We start from the raw sequence: 21,961 nt of genomic DNA on the forward strand, positions 1-21,961 counted from the left end.
TCTCTGCTTCCGGACCTTTCCAGGGGTCAGTGGGGAATCTGTGTGGAGTGTCCCAATCAGCTGTCCACAGTTGTGTCAAGCTGGTAACAGAAGTTCTGTTCAGGCGGGTAAAGACATTTATTCATTTCCGTACAGATGAGGTCAGCCAGGCTGAGCGAGCCAGAGGCTTTGCAGTGGTTGCTGGGTTCCCCTGCGTCCAGGGTGTCATCGACTGCACAAATGTGGCCTTCAAGGCGCCAGCGGGTCAGCTGGGTGCCTTTGTCAACAGGAAGGGCTTCCACTCTCTGATAGTGTGACCACAGGATGCAGACTCTGTAAGTCTGTGCCTGGTACCCTGGCAGCTCCCATGACGCTTGTATGCTCAGACACTCCCAGGTGCCGAGGCTCCAGCCTGGCTGGATGGATGGCTGCTGGGTGACAAGGGTAATCCATTGAAAAGCTGGCTTATGACAACTCTCTGCCACCCAAGAATAGAGGCAGAGCAGCGGTATAACAGGAGTCATGCCTCCACAAGTGTGGTGATAGAGAGGACCATAGGCCTTCTGAAGATGCGCTTCCGATGCCTGGACCGTTCAGGGGGAGCACTACAATAATCCCCCAGAGCGGGTGTCACTGATAGTGGTTGCATGCTGCGCTCTCCACAATCTGGCACTGGCAAGGGGGGAACCCACTGGAGAAAGAAGATGATGACGCAGCTCCGCAGGCCACAGAGGATGAATCCAGTAGTGAATCAGAAGAGGAGTCCGGTGAGGAGGACACTGAGGGCATGGATGCAGACTCTGTATCCTTCAGGGAGGCAGGGACACAAGGGATGCCTTGATCCAGTTCGGCTGTCAAAGATCAGCTTCAACCTCACGCCAGGAGTGCCGCCTCCATTCCAGGTGTCTGAAATGACCTTTTCATTTGAACCCAAAGTCCACTCAGTGCCTGTGCAATAAAGTTCAGAATCACTCACGTCCAGCATTACATACTGACGTACCCTGCTCCAAATAAAGAGGTGAAGTACACTCAGATCATTATGACAAAAACAAAATTTGACAATCCAAACAAATTAGCATAACCTTCTCTGGTCTTTATTCCCAGACCAGTAAACATAGACCAAGCATTACAGAACAGAAGATCACCCGTGAGCAGCCCCTCTTGTGCTCATGGTGCCTTAAGCTTACATTTACGAGTGCTATGTCTTGGTGCCCCCCTCGCTGGTAGCGGCATCGGAGACAGCCTGCTGACTCTGCTGTCTTGTTGGCTTTAATAACCTTGGTGGTTGTCTGCTGGCCAGTGGAGCCTGTGTTGGCCCCACCTGGGAGGAAGAGGCTGGTGCCACGGCTGGCATCTCCCCAGTCACCACAGCCTCATCAGATGCCACAGTCACTGCCAGAGGGGCGGAGGAGTTGCTTCTGTCATCCAGAGCGCCCTGAGAGGAGCCCGCAGAAACGTCAGGCAGTTTGTGCGCCAACATGAGGTTGCTTTGGACCCCCCTGCTCACCATTGATGGATGGGCACCTAGCTGGGATACTGAGTGCCTCATCCATCTCCCACATTGGTACTGACCACCTGAGGTCAGTGTCTGTGTGAGGGCTGGCAGGTCCGAGCGCCACCCCAGGAACCCCTGAATCTGCCCTGGAGCTGCCTTTCCATGAGAAATGGAGGAGGCAGTGCGCTCGGCCTGAGGGTCAACGCAGTGCTAATGTTTTGCATGGACTCCTCCATAACGGAGAACATAGCACACAGACCCTCATGGAACTCTGCCAGATCCTCCTGCACATCTCGCTGGGCATCCAGCATCTGCCACCTAATGGACAACTTCAGAGGTTCATCATCTGCCTTTGACTCATCATCGTCCTGGTCTCCAGCAGTCCTGGGCACTCTCTGCCTCCAGCTGTTCCTCAAGCGAGTGTGGAGTGTCCTCCCCACTGTGCACCGACATTATAGCCAAAGAGCTAATGCCCAGCGAGGTGCTGGTATCTGCGCTGGTGCCTGGTTCAGAAAGCAGGCGTGATGTGGGTGCATGTGAAGACTGGTGGTCCTCTGGCATCATGGGTGGCTCTTTGGGGTCCTGCGATTGAGAGCGTGCTGGCAAATCTGAAGGAGAACAAAGACATGTCATTAGTTTAAGTCATCACATTGTCACTGTGCATGCCAGGCACCCTGCTGAGACAATGGAGGTCTGCATCATGGTGCCATCATCTTTCAATGCTCCAGCTCCAAGGCATCCTGCTTGGATCTGGTTAAGATTAGGAGGTTTGGGGGGCCTCCGCCTGTCTGCGACCTCTCAATATTGTTATGGCTGGTCTCCTCCTGAAAGGACAGAGGAGCATGGACCAGTCCACTCTCTACCTGCAGCGCCATTGCAGCCTGGCCAACCCCACCTGAGGAACACCTTGCAGGGCATATCCGATTTGTGGCCCTCGAGCCGCAAGGCACACTATCCTAGCAGCCAGGGCTTACCCCCTTAGGTGGCTCCGGCGTCATTGACAGTTGGCATTCAGACTCTAACACCCCTGAGCTCGACAGGGGGACAGCCAGACCTACCACACTGCTACATGTCAACATGGTACTCACTCTTGTCGAGCGCAGCAGGTCGTTAAACCTTTTGCGGCACTGCACCCGTGTGCGCCGCACAACATTGTGACCGCTGGCTTCGGCTGCCACCTCCTCCCAAACTCTTTTTGTCAGGGGCTGTGACCCCCTCCTTCCATCTCTGGGGACGAGGCTGTCCATCCTGACAGCCACCTATTCTAGGAGGATCGCGAGGCACTCATCTGAAAACCAGGGGGCCGAGTGCTCACCCGACCTGCACTCCTGCCTGGCTTCTGCAGCCGCATTTGAGGCCATGGCTTCGGCCTTCAGAATGCAGAAGATATGTTCTTCTCTGGCAGCCTTCAAGGAGCTGCCATTTTTAAACCAGCATAAAGTCGCCATTGGACCCAGTGGCCAACAGGCCCTGCCCGGCCCTTCCCGACCTTTGGGAAGACGTGTTTCATGCTGGGTGGGCCTTAATTGGCCAGCCAGCGTGAAATTGCGATCAGGGGCTGATCGCGGGAGGTGGTCTGTTTCCTGACTGGTCGTGGGCCCACCGATCCCACTCGCCCGCCAAGGGTAAAATTCAGGCCAAGGAGATTGAGGACAGGTGACCAAAAGCTTGGTCAAAGAGGCAGGTGTTAGGAGGGTCTTAAAGGAGGAAAAGGAGGTGAAGAAGATTAAGGAATTCCAGAGCTTTAGGGATCATGCAGAGGGAGTAACATTTTTAAGAGTTTCCAGCTGAAGAGTTAGGGTATTTTTAAAAGCATTTCAAGAACCAGCTGAAGATATCCAAAGCTGTGGTTCTATTAATGCCAACATATTTGCACAGGAAGCACCACACATCTACTGCAACTTTGATGGAAATGATTTTGATGGTTACTGCATTATTAAACATCAGATGTCCAATGTTCAGCTGTCCAGAGTCTGCTTTCTCTGCATCCTGCTCTGTTTTGTTTTCTGTCAAGGGACCCTCCACTCTCCAGCTCAGCGTGGAGAGGTTTTTGATTGACATCTCAAAAAATGTTCAATTCTCTTTATTGAAATGTTTGGCTGATGAATCATGAACTTCTTGGGACTCTGAATGGTCAATTATAGTGTGCAGTGTTTGGAAGAGTTTGCTGTTATCATTTGTTGAACTTTCGGATGAACCTGTATGTCTTATCTGCTGTGCCAAGCCTTTTATATCTCTAGACTAAAATATTCCAACGCTCTTCTGGCTCTCCATCCTCCATAACCTTCAGTTCAGCCAAAAATCTGCTGCTCGTACTAAGTTCCTTTCACCTTCACCCCTGCGCTCACAGACCTATGTTGGTGCCTGGTTAAGATATGCCTCGATTTTAAATTCCGCATCCTTGTTTAAAAATTTCTCCATGGCATCACCCCTCACCATGCCTGTAATCTCCTCCTGCCCTAAATCCTCCAAGATCTCTGCTCTCCACCAATTTTGGCCTCTTCAGTCTTCCTGATTTTAATCCCTCCTCCATTGGTGTCTGTGCCTTCAGCTGCCCGAGTCCTAAATTCTGGAATTCCATCCCTAACCTTCTTCACCTCTCTATGTCTCCCTAAGATCCTCTTTAAAACCTACCTTGTCACCTGTTCTAATATCTCCTTGTATAGCCCATTGCCAAATTTTGTTTGATGGACATCTTTTAAACCCCCAGGGAGGTTTTGCTGCATTGTTGCTGTCCCGAGAAACACTTACAGAAGTCCCAGTGAGTGATCACCTTGGCAGTTTTATTGCTGAACTTTTTTTTAAAATGTCCTCCTTTGGCATATCCCCTAGAACCTCAATAAAACCTCAGCTGGTGTTCAGGGCGCAGTTTTCCATTAGAATGCGGGCCATGGATACAAGATTAAATGTTAAAAGATTTAGAAGAGAAGGCGGGTGAATCATCTTTGCAGAGAGTCAAGATGACGTGCCATTCACTTGCGGCATTGACGTTTGAGGCAGAAACTAATATTAACATTGAAGATTATACTGGAGGCGTTTTGTTCTCTCTTCCAGTTCATTGTGCTATGTATGTAACTCAGAGCTGACAGGATCAGGTCAAGGAGTGAGCTCCATGGCCTCTTGTTTAAATCATAATCATACCTAGGCCCAGATCTTCTGCTCTCCGGAGGCTCATACTCTGGAGGTAGCCCAGAAGATGCACTTGAGGATCCTTCGGAAGCCCCCATGCAAGGACTACACAGGAATTGCCCGTAAAGTTTCAATTTCCATGGGCAATTACCCTGTGTTTGGAACCTGCCAAAACTCTGATTTAAAGTTGGAGACTTTGAATGGTTCTGATTGACTTGGCAGAATAGTTACCCAGGTAAAGTTAGAAGGATTAAAACCAGTTCTAACTCCTGCGTAACTATACCCACCCGCACCCCCCACCGCCCCCCTCCAGACTAAGGTAAGTAACAAGGAGTGGGATGTGACAATCTGATGGTGATTACTACTCCATGGAAGATTTGGCCCTAAACTTATTAAGAATTAATTCCTTTTCCACGTAGTGGAGTTTCCTATTTGCCTTCAAAATTCAGATCCATTTTTAAAATTAAATAGTTGAAGAGCTTCAAGTAAATTGAAGCAGACTTTTCAAAGGAAAGAGCATTTTGAACATATCCTTTCAAATGCTCATCTTGCTTGAAGCTGGACTGCCAATCAATCATTTTATATGAAATTGACCTTTTTCTGGTCAGTGATCAATGACAATACCAAGGAGGCTTTTCTGCTCTCAGGAATGAGCTGTACGGAACCAAGTATTGGTGTAGTCATTAATGTTTGACTGGCAGGCAGGCAATCTGAAAACTGCTGTGCAATTTTTTAAATAAAAAATCTCAGGATGTGAGCTTTGCTGGCAAGGTTGGCATTTATTACCCATTCCTAATTGCCCTTGAGAAGGTGATGGTTCTTTCCTGAACCGCTGCAGTCCATGTTGTAGGAACACCCGGTGTGCTGTTGGAATGATAGTTTCAGGATTTCGACCCAGCGACAGTGAAGGAACAGCGATTTAGTTCCAAATCAGGATGGTGTGTGTCTTGGAGGGGAACTTACAGGTGGTGGTGTTCCCATGCATCTGCTGCCCTTGTCCTCGGTCAATGGTTCCCAAACTATTTTTCAAAGTGATTCCATCTTAACACTTGAAAATTAACATGAATGCAACAAAACAAAAAGCAATAAAGCAGCATTGTAAAATTCCGTATGTAATTATTAAAATCTGCATAATTTAGATCAGCATTTAAAGCTTCGTATAAACATGAAAACCTGTCAGTTTAAAGTGCTTTATGAAAATGCTGTTATTTTACGTACTCCCAAACATTACAAGCAAGTCTAAATTTTAATTCTTAATTTTCTAATGAGGATTTCAAATGACACAAAATGATGTTCGTAGCCTCAGAGACTGCAGTTTCAGCGTAGATTTGACTATGCACCAAGCCGCTTTAAAATAAAATAAATTTAATTCACAAGTAAATAGCTTACCTGAATGTGGAGCCATGCTCCTCCTGACCCAGAGGAAGTGAAAAGTGGAGTACTTCTGAACAGGCATCTCTTTCTATTCCCTTTTCTCTCTGGTATTCATCATGTTTCCTTTCGAAAGTGTCTCAGCTACATGTCTCAAGTATTTCCCGAGAGACCGGCTCCCACATTCTATCCATTCTGAGTAAAGAAGTTTTTCCTTAACAAAAACAGAATTACCTGGAAAAACTCAGCAGGTCTGGCAGCATCGGCAGAGAAGAAAAGAGTTGACGTCAACTCTTTTCTTCTCCGCCGATGCTGCCAGACCTGCTGAGTTTTTCCAGATAATTCTGTTTTTGTTTTAGATTTCCAGCATCCGCAGTTTTTTTGTTTTTAAGTCTTTCCTTAATTCCCTTATGGATTTGCTAGGTGAATCATCAACAACAACAGGTTGTATTTAATTAGCTCACATAGTAAAACATCCCAAGGTTCTTCACAGAAGTAGTAATCAAGCAACATTTGACAACGAGCCACATAAGGAGGTATTCGTTAAAGAGGTGTATTTTAAAAACAAAAAACTGCGGATGCTGGAAATCCAAAACAAAAACAGAGTTACCTGGAAAAACTCAGCAGGTCTGGCAGCATCGGCGGAGAAGAAAAGAGTTGACGTTTCAAGTCCTCATGACCCTTCAACAGAACTAGGTGAATCCAAGGAAGGGGTGAAATATAAGCTGGTTTAAGGTGTGTGTGTGTGTGTGTGTGTGTGTGTGTGTGTGTGTGTGTGTGTGTGTGTGTGTGTGTGTGTGTGTGTGTGTGTGTGTGTGTGTGTGTGTGTGTGTGTTGGGGGGGGGCGGTGGTGGGGGAGAGAAGTGGAGGGGGGTGATGTGGTTGTAGGGACAAGCAAGCAGTAATAGGGACAGGGCCCTCAACCGTGTCCCGCACATCCGCCCTCACGCCTTCTCCTCCCTCCCAGAAACATGATAGGGTCCCACTTGTCCTCACTTATCACCCCACCAGCCTCCGCATTCAAAGGATCATCCTTCGCCATTTCCGCCAACTCCAGCATGATGCCACCACCAAACACATCTTCCCTTCACCACCTTCTGTCGGCATTCCGTAGGGATCGTTCCCTCCAGGACACCCTTGGAGGTCCACTCCTCCATCACCCCCTACTCCTCAACCCCCACCTATGGCACCACCCTATGCCCACACAAAAGATGTAACACCTGCCCTTTCACTTCCTCTCTCCTCACCGTCCAAGGGCCCAAACACTCCTTTCAAGTGAAGCAGCATTTCACTTGCATTTCCCCCAACTTAGTCTACTGTATTCGTTGCTCCCAATGTGGTCTCCTCTACATTGGAGAGACCAAACGTAAACTGGGCGACCGCTTTGCAGAACACCTGCGGTCTGTCCGCAAGAATGACCCAAACCTTCCTGTCGCTTGCTATTTTAACACTCCACCCTGCTCTCTTGCCCACATGTCTGTCCTTGGCTTGCTGCATTGTTCCAGTGAAGCCCAACGCAAACTGGAGGAACAACACCTCATCTTCTGACTAGGCACTTTACAGCCTTTCGGACTGAATATTGAATTCAAGAACTTTAGGTCCTGAACTCCCTCCTCCATCCCCACCCCCTTTCTGTTTCTTCCCCCTTCCTTTTGTTTTTTTCCAATAAATTATATAGATTTCTTTTCCCACCTATTTCCATTATTCTTAAATATTTTTAAATCTTTTATGCTCCCCCATCCCCACTAGAGCTATACCTTAATTCCCCAACCATCCATTCTTAATTAGCACATTCGTTTAGATATATATCACCAACTTCAACACCTATGTGTTCTTTTGTTCTGTTGTCTGTGACATCTTTTGATGATCTGCTTCTATTACTGCTTGCTTGTCCCTACAACCACACCCCCCCCTCCACTTCTCTCCCCACCCCCCCCCACCCCCACACACACACACCTTATTAAATAAAATCCTATTACTGCTTGCTTGTCCCTACAACCACACCACCCCCCTCCACTTCTCTTCCCCCACCCACAAACACACCTTAAACCAGCTTATATTTCACCCCTTCCTTGGATTCACCTAGTTCTGTTGAAGGGTCATGAGGACTCGAAACGTCAACTCTTTTCTTCTCTGCCGATGCTGCCAGACCTGCTGAGTTTTTCCAGGTAATTCTGTTTTTGTTGAGGTGTATTTTAACGTCTTAAAAGAGGAGAGAGAGGTAGAAATGTTCAGGGAGAGAATTCCAGAGCTTCGGGTCTAGGAAACTGTAGGTACATTTGGCAGCAGTGGAGAGATTAAAATTGAGGATCTCAAGAGGCCAGAATTAGAGGAGTGCAGACATTCCAGAGAGTTTTCAGGCTAGAGCAGGTTGCGACAGCCACTTACATCTGTATTTAACACTTAACGTAAGAAGCTTGATTAGGGTGGGATCAGCATTCTACCCTTCTCTCTGGTGGTCAACCATGAGCATGCTAAAACCCCGTCCTAGTATCAGTACCTAGGGCATCCACCATGAATGGACGAGGGGGTTGGCTGCGCTACAATTGCTCAGCCACATAAGAACCCCAGGTATTTAAAAAGCTTTATACTATATATTGCACAGAGTAGTATTTCAGTGTATATTTTTGCTGCTCAGGTGGAGGGGTGTGTCACTCTCATTGAGCCTGCAAAGACTAATCAATGTAAAGAAGATCAGCTTGAGGTTAATTTCATGTTTAGGACACGGCGAGGTCGATGAGAGTCATCAACAGTGATTAGAATCTATATTTTTGGACATAGTGTCAGATTCCTGAGGCAGACCTTCTGCCCACCCTCCTCTTTTTCCAGGGTCACCCATCCCAACTTCTAATCCAGCCCAACACTCCCCCACACTATCCCACAACACCCTCCCCCCCCCGCCAAAATCGAATATCTGGACAGCCATTTTTAAAGGTTGGGTTCGCAGAGCCAGGAATTCTCCAGATTCTCTGCACCCAACCTGGGAATGAAAATCTGGGCCAGGGAGAGAGAGAGAGAGACCAAGACGCACGCACACACACACACACACACAAACACCGAGAGCCGGGGAGCAAGACAGAGACAAGGAGACAGAGACAGAGGGAGACAGATAGAGAGTGAGTCACAGAGAGTGAGAGGCAGAGAATGAGAGGCAGAGAGTAACAGACTGAGGGGGGAGAGACTCACACAGAGAGAAACATGCAATGAGTGAGAGACAGAGGGAGAGAGATAGAGAGTGAGAGACAGAGAAAGGCACAGTGTGAGGGGCAGAGACATGGAGGCAGAGAGAAAAAGAGAGTCAGAGAGAGAGAAACAGGGAGAGAGAGGTAGAGAGACAGGCAGATGGAGAGACAGAGGAAGAGTGCTGGATTTTGTCATCCCGATGTTAGAGAATATCCTTTTAAAGGTGTACACATCTGTCTTTCTCTCTTTGTCTCTCTCCCTCTGAGTCTCTGGATTTGTCTCTCTCCCTCTGAGTCTCTGGATCCTTCCCTCTCTCTCTCTGTCCCTCCCTCTATCTCTCTGTCTCGATCTCTGTGTCTCCGGGCAGGATTTTCGTGGTAGAATAGAGAATTGTGAGTCGGGCCATTTCCCAACTGTGCATTCCTGGGTTCTGAATGAATTTGCGCTCACATGTCATTTTCCCCCCAGTGAGTCAGGATCAGGTTGGAGTTGGGTCCCACACCTCAAGAAGCAGGCCAGAACTGGGAATGGAGGCAGGCATGTGCCAAGGCCAGCAGGTTAGAAAGCCCACCTCTGTTCACTGGGACATCTGCTCAGTTCTATTCATGACTGTTAAGTCCCTTATCCCTCAACCCTTACCCCCTTCGCATGCCTGCCCACCCCATGCCCCTACCATACTCCCATGCTCCCTCCATACATCTTCCATGCTCACTCATATCTCCCATAGCCTCTCCATGACCCCATGCATCTTTCACACCCCCTCATATCTCTGATGTCCCCTCCATGTCCCCAATGCTTCCTCCGTACCCACTCACCCAGTATCCATTATGGACTGAACTCATAAACCCTATAACAACATGGGAAAGCCTTTGAAATGCTTATAAAATTGTCAGTCAAACACACAGCTATTCAAACTCTGCTTTAAAAAAATGCTCTTCTTAGGAGTGCATAGAACTGTCAATCAAACACAAGCATTCAAAAACAACTTCAAAGAAACATTAATCTATTAAATGGTCATAAAACCGTCAATGAAACAAAGCTCACAGTTCCCTTGACAGCTGTGTCAACAATTCCTGCTGAGCAAAATCCATTAGTAGGTGTTGGAACTCAGCCAAATATTCATAATGAGGTTCTATTGGACAACTAAATAAACAAAGCCTCCCAGAATTGAACACAACTGAGTCTTTATAGTTGACCGAATAGATGCCTAGCCATCTGTTCAGTTTTTCCAGAGGCTCAACACATGGACTTTCAAAAAATTCAGACATCTATTTAGTTTTTTCAAAGGCTCGCCTAGTGTCTAGGCTTTAAATCAACATAAAAATCAAGCACAGGTTCTAGATGATGCATTAATACCTGATTCTCAATACTGTTGAATGTGAAAGAGAAAGTATTCTAATGCATCTAAACATTAGATAATGCTAGTCAATTTGATTATCATTTACCTTTTAAGGACTGACCCAGTGATCAATCACTGCATTGAAAACATATTTAACTTATCACCTTATGACATTTGAAGATGATAAAATGATGCCGTGTGCGAATTGGAGGGGAAATTCATTATTGTGGCCCTACCTTCATTCTTGGTCACCTGATGTGGGTTTGCTGAGTGTCGGGATGACAAAATCCAGCACTCTGTCTCTGTCTCTCCATCTGCCTGTCTCTCTACCTCTTTTTCCCTGGTTCTCTCTGTCTCTCTTTTTCTCTCTGTCTCCATGTCTCTGCCCCTCACACTGTGCCTTTCTCTGTCTCTCACTCGCTATCTCTCTCCCTCTGTCTCTCACTTGCTGCATGTTTCTCTCTGTGTGAGTCTCTCCCCCTCAGTCTGTTACTCTCTGCCTCTCATTCTCTGCCTCTTACTTTCTGTGACTCACTCTCTATCATTCCTAGGTTAGGTGCAGAGAATCTGGAGAATTCCTGGCTCTGCGAACCCAACCTTTAAAAATGGCTGTCCAGATATTCGATTTCCAGGGGATGGGGTAGTGTGGGGGAGTGTTGGGCTGGATTAGAAGTTGGGATGGGTCTGGAAAAAGAGGAGGGTGGGCAGAAGGTCTGCCTCAGGAATCTGACACTGTGTCCAAAAATAAAAAAAGGAATAAAACATAAAACAGCCCTCACCACTTGCACTCCTCACTGCCCCACACACTCCCCTTGCTGCATTCATACCAACCCATGCTACCTCATGCCCTATACCCACCTCATAACCCCTCATACCCTCTATGGCAGCTTATAATACTTTATCCATCTCCATAGCTCTCCATGCCAGCCTATTTCTGTGTACCCACCCCCATGGCCCTTTATAGGCCCTATGCCAACCTATACCCCACCACCCACACTTTAATAGCCCTTTATAACCCCATGCCAATCTCTGCCCTTCCACCTACCCCCATTGCCCTTCTTAGCCCCTATGCCAACTTAGTACCAACCTAGGCCCCCCACCCACAACTTTTTCCCCTTACTCTGACCATGCCAACTCATCCACCATGGACAGACATTAGGACCCATGCAAAGTTGAGATTTTAAAAAGTTGCATAAAATAAAGTTCTGAGTATCTATTGCAGACTTCACTCCATTGAAAAAAAAATAATTTACTACATTTACATTCCTTCAACTAAATAAAGCCTTATAACAACAAACATTTCACTCAGGAGGACAATCCCTTCTAATAATAAGCATTGGAATTCATAGTCCCACTTCAAAGAGTTTATAACCACTTATAGCTATCAATCAATCTGTGAACAGGCAGGTAGTTTACTGTGATAATGGATGGTTGCGAAATCAGTCATGCAGCACTAATCCAGTAATGGAAACTCCCAGGCTTATGCCATCAGACAGACAGAATAGCAGGCAATGATTCTTTTTAACATTCCGGACATTTTTTTCAAAGATTTTAAGGGCAGGACTTTTAAATACCTTGACAGCTTGACAGCTCCCATTGACAGGTGCCTTTGACAGTTCATCTTGATACTTTTGACAGGTTCCTTTGACAGGTCCTCTTGATGCTTCTGACAGGAGCTTCTGACAGTTTTGACAGTTAATTTTGATGGTTCTGTTGACAGTTCCAACGAGCTTGACAGTAATGGGTTGATGCACTTCTCATGCACGTTTAACAATTCCAAAGGGCTCCTGACCTACCCTGTTGTTGGCCGTGTTTTCAGCAGCCTGGGGCCCTAAGCTCTGGAATTCCCTCCCTCACTCTTTCTGCCTCTCTACCTCTCTCACCTTCTTTAAGGTGCTCCTTAGAACCCTCCTCTTTGACCAAGTTTTTGGTCACTTGTCCTTATGTGGTTTGATGTCAAAAGTTGTTTGACCACCCTCCTGTGGAGCGCCTTGGGAATTTTGCGATATGTTAAAGGTGGTTTATAAATGTAAATTGTTGTTGATATCCAGACTCAGCCGCAATTTGGACTCAGGCCTGAGTTGGAAATCCACTGCAGTTTTCCCACCAGATCCAACCTGAGACAGAGGAGGCCGAGAAAAGTGTCCTTCTTTCATCTGTGGAGCCGGGGGAGCAGAAACTCTGCACGTTAGTAGAAGAGGAGCAAATTTCTCTTCGTTTGAGTGATCCCAAAACATTCAGACAGAGATTTGTTATGATCTGGAATGTGCTGCCTGCAAAGGCTGTGGAAGCAGATTCAATCATTACTTTCTAAAGGGAATTGGAAAGAGACTTGAAAGGGAATATTTACCGGGCTATGGGGAGAAAGCAGAGGAGTGAGACTAATTGGATAGCTCTTTCGGAGAGTTGGCATTGGCACGAAGGGCCAAATGGCCTCTTTCTGTGCTGTACAATTCTATGAATTCTGAGCATACTGTACATGACCTTTCTATGCCTGTGTAATCAGAGCGGAGCATTAGACTGTGGCTGCTGGATGCGACAGTAGCACTCTGATAACGTGTTTAAACCAATAAGGTGAATCATTTCTGAAAGTTCACTTCAAGATGACATTTTACAGGGTCTGAATTAGCTTTCTTATCATATTACGAATAACAGTCCTGTTGAACAGAATAATTACACTGTGACTGCACATTAGAGATAGGGAATTAGAAAATTAGAGAAGGTGTAAGAATCAAAATGACACCTAATGTTAATAATGATTCAGAATTACCAAGGTGAATATTTCAAATGTTTAGGGTAATCCTTTTCATACTTGGGATATGGGCACTCGTGGCTAGGCCGGCTTTTATTGCCAATCCCTTGAGAAGGTGGCGGTGAGCTATTTTCTTGAACTGCTGCAGTCCATGTGGTGTAGGTTCACCCACAGTGCTGTGAGGAGGAAGTTTCAGTATTGTGACCCAGCAACAGTGAAGGAACGGCAATATGGTTCCAAGTCAGGATGGTGTGTGGCTTGGAGGGGAACTTGCAGTTGGCAGTATTCCTATGCACCTGCTGTCCTTGTCCTAGAGGTCGCAGGTACCTATTTTATCAGAGTTGGTGTTTTGTAACTGAGTATTGCTTGTGTACTTGCCTAACAACATGATGTGACAGGTTGATTACTGTCCAATGCTCCAGGCTCAAAGGAGGTATTAATTTACTGAAAACAAATAACTTTCCTTAGCATTCGAGTGTCTTTGCCACCATAAATTGTCCAATTTGGCAGGAAGAATAAAAAAGAAGCATATTATCTAAATGGTGAGAGATTGCAGAGCTCTGGGATTCAGAGGGATCTGGGTGTCCTGGTGCATGAATCACAAAAGGCTGGTATGCAGATACAGCAAGTAATTAGGAAAGCTAATAGAATGTTAATGTTTATTGAGAGGAGAATTGAACACAAAAGTGGGAGGTTAACCTTCAGCTGTACAGGGCACTGGTGAGACCACATCTGGAGCACTGTGTGCAGTAGTGGTCTCCTTATTTCAGGGAGGATGTAAATGCATTAGAAGTAGTTCAGAGAAGGTTTACTAGACTAATATCAGGAATGGGCGGGTTGTCTTATGAGGAAAGGCTGGACAGGTTAGGCTTGTATCCACTGGAGTTTATAAGAGTAAAAGGTGACTTAATCGAAATCTTTAAGATCCTGAGGGGTCTTGGCAGGATGTACATGGAGAAGATGTTTCCTCTTGTGGGAGAATATAGAACTAGGTGTCATGGTTTTTAAAAAAAAGGGGTCGCTCATTTAAGACGGCGATGAGGAGAAATATTTTCTCTCTTTGGAGCTCTTCCTCAAAAGAGTGTGGGAGCAGGGTCTTTGAATATTTTTAAGGTAGAGCTAGATAGATTCTTGATAAGCAAGGGGGTGGAACGGTGGAGCAGGCAAGGGCTGAATGGCCTACCCCCGTGCCTTGTTCGTATGTTTGTATGTATTTCTCGTACAGAGAATTCACTTGAATGTAACATTCTCAGGAACATTTCACAGACTGTACAAACCCAGCACCGTTTCTCAATGTTCTTTAATCATACAAGGCACTTACATTATTATAGCATGGTGGAAGATTTAAGTAAGTCAAACTGACAGCTTTTCCATGATTACAAGAGTCAAACCACCAAGCAATTAATATAAACAGAGACTGCTGGAAATACTCAGCAGGTCAGGCAGCTTGCTCGCTGCATGAGTCCAAATTGAATGCACCCGACTATCACAGCAGCAACTGGCCTCCCCGCCTCCACACCCTTCCCCTCCCACTGAAAGTAAATGGGAGACTCACTGCTGAAAACCCTGACAGCTGAGGTACCCAACGCTGCAATGAAGACCTAGTATTTGGGAGCTTTGGGTGTGGACATCTTGCCAGCTGCTCATGCAGGACTAACACTAACTCCCATTCATTTATAGAAAGCAGGAGGCTTGTTTATTTTCTATCTTCTCTTTCTTCGCCTTGCGTTTCTCTCTCTGCCTTGCTCATCTGGTTTGCTTCGCGGGCATCTGTTTGTATTTAGAAGAAAAACAATATTGCAAGGTTTGAAAGTCCCAGCACAAAATCTTGAGCCAGGCTCAGAGGTTTCGCCTCTCACACTGTATTTGTAAAAGACGGCATGTTTCCAAAGCTAAGAAGGGAAAGAGGGGAGACGTTGGTTGTGCTACAAGGGATCCCGTAGCAGCAGTTCTGGCATTCATTCCAAGTTCAGAACCACCTAGAGAGCAGACTGAGCAATTGCCTGCGTATATTTATGGAGGATTGAACAGGCTGCGACTCTTTTGTCAAGAAAAGGGAAGACTGAGGGGTAACCTGATAGAAGCATTTAAAACCATGAAGGGGTTTGATAGGATAGACTTAGAAAAGATATTTCCACTTGCTGGCGAGACCAGAACTAGGGGCCATCAATATAAGGTAGTTACTAATAAATTCAGTTGGGAATTCAGGCGAAACTTCTTTACTTAGAGAGTGGCGAGAATGTGGGACACGCTACCAGAGGGAGTGGTTAAAATGAAAGATGCATTTCAGGGGAAACTAGATAAGCACACGAGGGAGAAAGGAATAGAAGAATATGTTGATGGGGGAGATGAAAAAGGGTGGGAGGAGGTTCATGTGAAACAGAAACCAATTGGGACAAATGGCTTGTCTGTATACTGTTAATTCCATGTAATATATAACCTACTTGTGTAGCAGAAATCATCGGTGGGCTTGGCAGCAGTGTGTGAGCTAATGGTACTATTTTGGAACCGTAAAGTTTATTTTCAAAATTAATTCCTGGGATGTGTGTGTCGCTGGCAAGGCCAGCATTTATTGTTCATCCCAAATCACCCTTGTACTGAGTGATAGGCCATTTCAGAAGGCAATTAAGAGCCAATTATATTGCTGTGGATCTGGAGTCACACATGGGCCAGATCAGGTAAAGGCAACATTCTTCCCCTGACATGAACCAGAAGAGTCTTTGCAACAATCTGTTAGTTTCATGATGACCATTACTGAGATCATTATTTTTATTTATTAATTGAATTTAAATTCCACCAGTGCCATGGTGGGATTTGAACCCGAGCCCACAGAGCATTAGCTTGGACCTCTTGATTATTAGCCTGGTGATGTTACTACAACACCACTGTCCCCTTATTTGAAACCTAATCTACTGATTCCCCACAGAGGAATGAGGTCTTAGTTCAGTGGTAGCCTTCCTGCCTGTGAGTCAGCATGTCCCAGACTTGAGCATCCCTCCAGATAACTCCAGCTCTGCTATCCAATAGTTCTGTCTCCCTCATAGCAACTCTCTGCCATGTAATCTTGTACGGCATTATGCACAGCAGCAATACTTGATTCTGTTAAAGGAGTTTATGGTGGTGTGTCTCTTCACAGGTCTGGCAATGTGGGGGCAGTGTGGAGGTTCTCCCTTGTTCCAGGCTCGCTCATATTGAGAGAGCTCACAAACCCTACACTGAGGATCTCACTGCCCACGTCCGCAGAAACGCACTGAGGGTAGCGGAGGTCTGGATGGACGAGTTCAAAAGTCATGTCTACATGGCCTGGAACATTCCAATCGAGGTGGGTTAATAGGAAGATGTTAGCTAATCCAATAGCTTTGATGGATCTGCTCACTTGTGCTCCCTGGCAAGATTATGCTTGTACACAAGGATCATCACCAAGGCACCTTCATCGCTCGTCTCTGCCCCTGCTTCAGCTCATCTGCTGCTGAAATCTTCACCTATGACCTCTAGAATTGACTATTCAAATGCTCTCCTGGACAGTCACTGACCTTGCACCTTCAGGAAACTGGAGCTCATCCAAAACTTTGTTGCCCCTGTCTTAACTCATATCAAATCCCATTCATCCAACAACCACTGTGCTCACTGATATACATTGGCTGCCTGTTTGGTAACACCTCCATTTTAAAATTCTGATCCTTGTTTTTTGAATCCCTTCATTGTCTTGCTGCTTCTTATCTCTGTATAACCTCCACCAGCTCCACAACTCTCCAAAGTCCCTGCCTTCCTGCAATCCTGACCTCCTGCGCATCTTGCCCATTCTCTGTGGGAAGATTGGTGAATAGGCTGGACAGATCTATAACAAAATACCCCATTTCAGATGCTGATGAATGATGAGAGCAACTTCCATTTATACAGCACCTTCAATGAAGTAAAATGTCCCAAGACCCTTCACAGTAGTGTAAGCAAACAAACTTTGAACACAGACAGGAAATATTAGCTGATACAATGGGTCAAATGGCCTCTTTCTGTATCATTCTATGATTTGGAAAATAGTTATCAAGGTACAGTAGCAGTGGAGTGTCTGGCCTGGACTTTTTATCCTGTGCGATCCTCTAGGAGTTGGGTGGGGATACGGGTCGGAAGTTGGGGTTCCCCTTCATGCTGTGGAGTGCTCATGATGTCACCAATCAGTTCCCCACCCAGACTGACAGGCCTGATTTCCAGCTGGGCTGGGAATGGATCAACAGAGGGCACAGGGCAAGGTATGTCCACCCCAGGTACGGTTGGAGAGTTATTATATGGTTTATATGTCTCAGATCCATGCAGAGATGACACAAGTTTCGAAGTTTGCAACAGGCTTTTTCAGAAGAGTTTAAAAGTATCTCTGCAATCACAATATGTCTGCACTCATGTTTACAGTTCAGTTTCTAATAGCTTCTGTTTACTTTGTGTCTGTTTACTTTGCTCTGAATCCACATCCAAGCTTAACTAATCAAAGGACAATGACCATAGATCAGTTACCAGACTTACATAATCAAGCACAGAACAAATGAGCAAGACAGGGGTCATTTGGGGGGGGAGGTGGGGGGATTTAGGACGATCAATTTAGGAGGGGTGGTGATGGTTCAGTTGGGGGGGTGGGGGAAGGGGTGCTAATCAACGGGGGGGGAGAGTTCGATCAGGGCAGGTGGAGGAAATCTGGTGGTGTCTGCCGATATGGTGGGGATCATCAGAGACCGGCGCGAGGCTGAAGGCCTGGGTGAGGAATGGGATATTGGGGAGAGGGTGCCCAGTCATTAGGGTTGCTCAGGCAGGCCTGCTGGATCCGGGGTATAGACCTAAAGGTCTCTTCTGGTTTCCCAGCTCTCACCTGGATCTAGCTACTGGGGTTTCTGCTGTTCAGGAAACCTGGTCAACCAGAGTTAAAGCTTAAAAGCTGAACAACAGTGAGGCTCATAGTCTCATTGTCATATATAAAGTGTAGTCTTGGAGGGATTGGTCACTGTCCTACCTCAGTTAAATCTGGTAGCGGGAGGTCAGAGGTGGATTTATGTCAGAAATTGGATTTTAAGGCTTCAATGTCCCCCCAACCAACCACACAACTCAAACTCACCCGTCCTTTATAATTAAAACTCTCCCAATGTGTCTGCTGCTCCTCTCAATACTACCTCTATCTTGCTTCTCCAAATTGCCAGTTAAAATTAGGCAGTGAGGTGTGGGGCTGATAGTTGCAATTTGATTTGAGAATGTACAAGCCTATTTTTTTTTCCAATTTAAATGTTACCTGAATGAGAAAAGTCTCTAATTTCTCCTGAGTGACATGCATGAGCTTAGTTAATAAAATCAGGTCAGGCTTGACCGACCTACGTCAACCTGGGGAAGGGATACGCACAGCTTCAGAAGGCCATATCTGTGATTGTTCACCTTACAACAAGCCAATTCCAACTTTATTTGTGTATGTTCTTCATTCTGCCTAATACAGTTTCAATTATTAATGAATTAGCTGTTGGAGAGCAGGAGAATATTGGACAGTAATTCACTGAATCATATTAGGAGATGTGCAAGTAATTTGAAGAGGGTTCTGGTTGACTGAAGTATTGAATATCTTGAGCTGGTTTGGATCATCGGCATGGGTGGCATGGCTCAGTGGGTAGCATGCATGCTTCAGTGTGAGAAGATTCAAGTCCTACTTCAGTAACACATAGGGCTGGATCTTATGCTCGCCTACTGGTTTGAAGGCGTGGGGCACGTAAATCCAGAGGGTGACCTGCCACCACATACCCACCTGCCCCTGCCCCCCTCCTCCACCGCAGTTTTACCAGCGGTGGGGCTGGCAACAGGCAATTAATATCCACTTAAGGTCCTCATCTTGCTGCAATTTAATCTGCGGAGGGAGAGGCCCAAGCCAAGTGGCCAGCCTGACAGGTTACCCTGCATGGCTGGTGGCAGACAGGGGACTTCCCCTCTTAACAGGCCCCTCAGCCCATTAGAGGGTCCTCCTCGGTGTTGCTCCATCCCCAGGTTCCCCTCCTCTCAAACCCTCACTCCTACCCTTGTCATTAGGGCCTGCCAGCTTGGCACCTGGTGAGACCCCCCCCCCACCCCCAACAAACACAGTTCTGTGCCTGGTCCCTCCTCAAACCCCAAGTACTGTATTGGCAGTGGTTGCTGGTGGCACTGCCAGCACTGAAGAGAGAGGCCTGTCCTTGAGGGGCAGAAATCCCATCTCCAGTCTTTTAGCGGCTAATTGGCTATTAAATGGTTGTGGGGTAGCAGATCTTCGCCTGGGCAGACTCCTTCCCCACTTTTTAGCTGGGGGTGGGTGGCTGGAACCATGGTGTCCCGTAAAACCCAGCCCATAATCTCAGCTGATGTTCCCAGTGGCAGTAGTTAGGGAGTGTTACAGCGGCTTTCTTGGGTGGTTCATGAAACCAAGGCCTGATCTGCCCTCTCAGGTGGATGTAAAACATTCCATGACACTATTTTGAAGAAGAGTTGGGGAAGTGTCCTGGGCCAATATTTATCCCTCAGTGAACATTTATTGAGAGGGGAATTGAATACAAAAGTAGGGAGGTTATGCTTCAGTTGTACAGGGCACTAGTGAGACCACATTTGGAGTACTATGTACAGTATTGGTCACCTTATTTAAGGAAGGATGTAAATGTGCTGGAAGCAGTTCAGGGAAGGTTTACCAGACTAATACCTGGAGTGGGTGGGTTGTCTTATGAGGAAAGGTTGGACAGACCAGGGTTGTATCTGCTGGAGTTTAGAAGAGTAAGAGACAACTTGATTGAAACATATAAGATCCTGAGGAGTCTTGACAGAGTGGATGTGGAGAGGATGTTTTCTCTTGTGGGAGAATCTAGAACTAGCGGTCACTGTTTAAAAACAAGGGGTTGCCCATTTAAACAGAAATGAGGCAAATTTTTTTCACTCAGAGGGTTGTGAGTCTTTGGAACTTTCTTCCTGAAAAGGTGGTGGGAGCAGAGCCTTTGAATATTTTTAAGGCAGAGGTGGATAGATTCTTGGTAAGCAAGGGGGTGATAGGTTATCAGCAATAGGTGTGATGCAGATTTCAGGTTACTATCAGATCAGCCATGATCTTATTAAATGGTGGAGCAGGCTCTAGGGGCTGAATGGCCTACTCCTGCTCCTTGTTCATATGGACATCACTAAAACAGAACTTGAGTGTTGCTGAAAAAAGAGACATGTCTAAGCTTTTTGCCTTGCAAGAATATCAACATAGGGGGGAAAACAACAATTTATACTGTATCTGAAGAGAGTACTGATTGGTTGGCAAGTGACATTGACATGACATTTCACTTTTTTCAGCAATACTCAAGTTCAGTACTACCAAATGACTATAAAAATAGAAATCACTAAAACAGTTGGTCTGGCCATTATTACAATGCTGTTTGTGAGAGCTTTCTGTTCAGAAATTGGCTGCCATGTTTCCCACATTTCAACTGTGACTACATTTCCAAAAGTTCTTCATGATGAGATGATAGTGTAATGGTAAGATCACTGGGCTAATATCCCATTAACCCAGCCTAATGCTCTGGGACCATGTGTTCAAATCCCACCATGGCAGCTGGTAGAATTTGAATTCAATTACTAAAATCTGAGTAGAAAGCTAGTCTCAGTAATGATAACCGTGAAACTGCATAAAAGCAAAATACTGCGGATGCTGGAAATCTGAAACAAAAATAAGAAATGTTGGAAAAACTCAGCAGGTCTAACAGCGTCTCTGGAGAGAAAAATAAATAGTTAACATTTTGAGTCTGTATGACTTTTCTTCAGAGCTTAAGTAAGATTAGTCATACAGACTTGAAACGTTAACTCTGGAGTTTTTTTTCTCTCCACAGATGCTTAGACCTGTTGAGTTTTTCCAGCATTTTCTGTTTTTGTTGTTGACCATGAAACTGCAGTTTTGTTGTAAAAGCTTATCTGGTCCATAGCTTTCCTTTGGGAGGGAAATCTGCCATCCTTACCTGATCTGGCCTACGTATGTGACTCTAGACTCACAGCAATATGGTTGAATCTTAACTGCCCTGTTAAATGGCCTAGCGAGCCACTCGGTTCATGGCAATTAGGGATGGGCAACACATGCTAGCCTTGCCAGCGATGCCCATATCCCATGAAACAAAATTGCCTGTGAAGCACTTTGGTCATGAAGGGTGGTGTATAAATGCAAGGCTTTCTTGTTTCCCTGGTGAAGCAGTATTTTCACAGTGTGCTGCACTTTTATAACATTAGTGATATTTTAGAATGGCCACTTGAGGCCATGTAACAATTGTATTACTTTCAGGTCAGACATATCTCACTAAGCATATCCCCTCAACAATGACAGCTTGAATTTATATAATGCCCTGAATATAGATAAAGGTCTGACAGAGCTTCACAAAGACATGAGGAAACACAGGTAATGAGTCAAAGAGAGGTTAAAAGGTCAATCTATTTCTTGATTAAAGATATGGATCTTAAAGGAGGAAAGAGAGGTGGCGGGTCAGATAGCTGTAAAGAGGAAATTGCAGATTGTAAGAAGCTGAGTTTGGTTTTGCAACAAATATATGTTAAGGAACTTTAACCTCGCTGAACTCTTCATTAAGCAGAGCCCTGGATGCCTTCAAGTTACTAAATGAATGAATTAACTCTATCTTGCCAAATCATTTACAGAGTCAGTCAACCAGTCTCTACCAACTACTAATCATTAGTTATAACATCACAG

General features: G+C 45.8%; 1 protein-coding gene across 2 annotated transcripts in view; it reads left to right on the top strand.

The window, feature by feature from the left end:
• Positions 1 to 21,961, top strand: part of galnt18b (UDP-N-acetyl-alpha-D-galactosamine:polypeptide N-acetylgalactosaminyltransferase 18b) — a 321,574-nt gene that overhangs the window by 215,291 nt on the left and 84,322 nt on the right. For both annotated transcript variants that reach the window (XM_041197647.1, XM_041197648.1), the window contains one exon: positions 16,385 to 16,570. In XM_041197647.1, coding sequence (XP_041053581.1) covers positions 16,385 to 16,570 — 186 coding nt within the window. The remainder of the gene's footprint in view (positions 1 to 16,384; positions 16,571 to 21,961) is intronic.

Source organism: Carcharodon carcharias, chromosome 10 (genome assembly GCF_017639515.1).
Source record: "Carcharodon carcharias isolate sCarCar2 chromosome 10, sCarCar2.pri, whole genome shotgun sequence".
NCBI classification, from domain to species: domain Eukaryota; kingdom Metazoa; phylum Chordata; class Chondrichthyes; order Lamniformes; family Lamnidae; genus Carcharodon; species Carcharodon carcharias.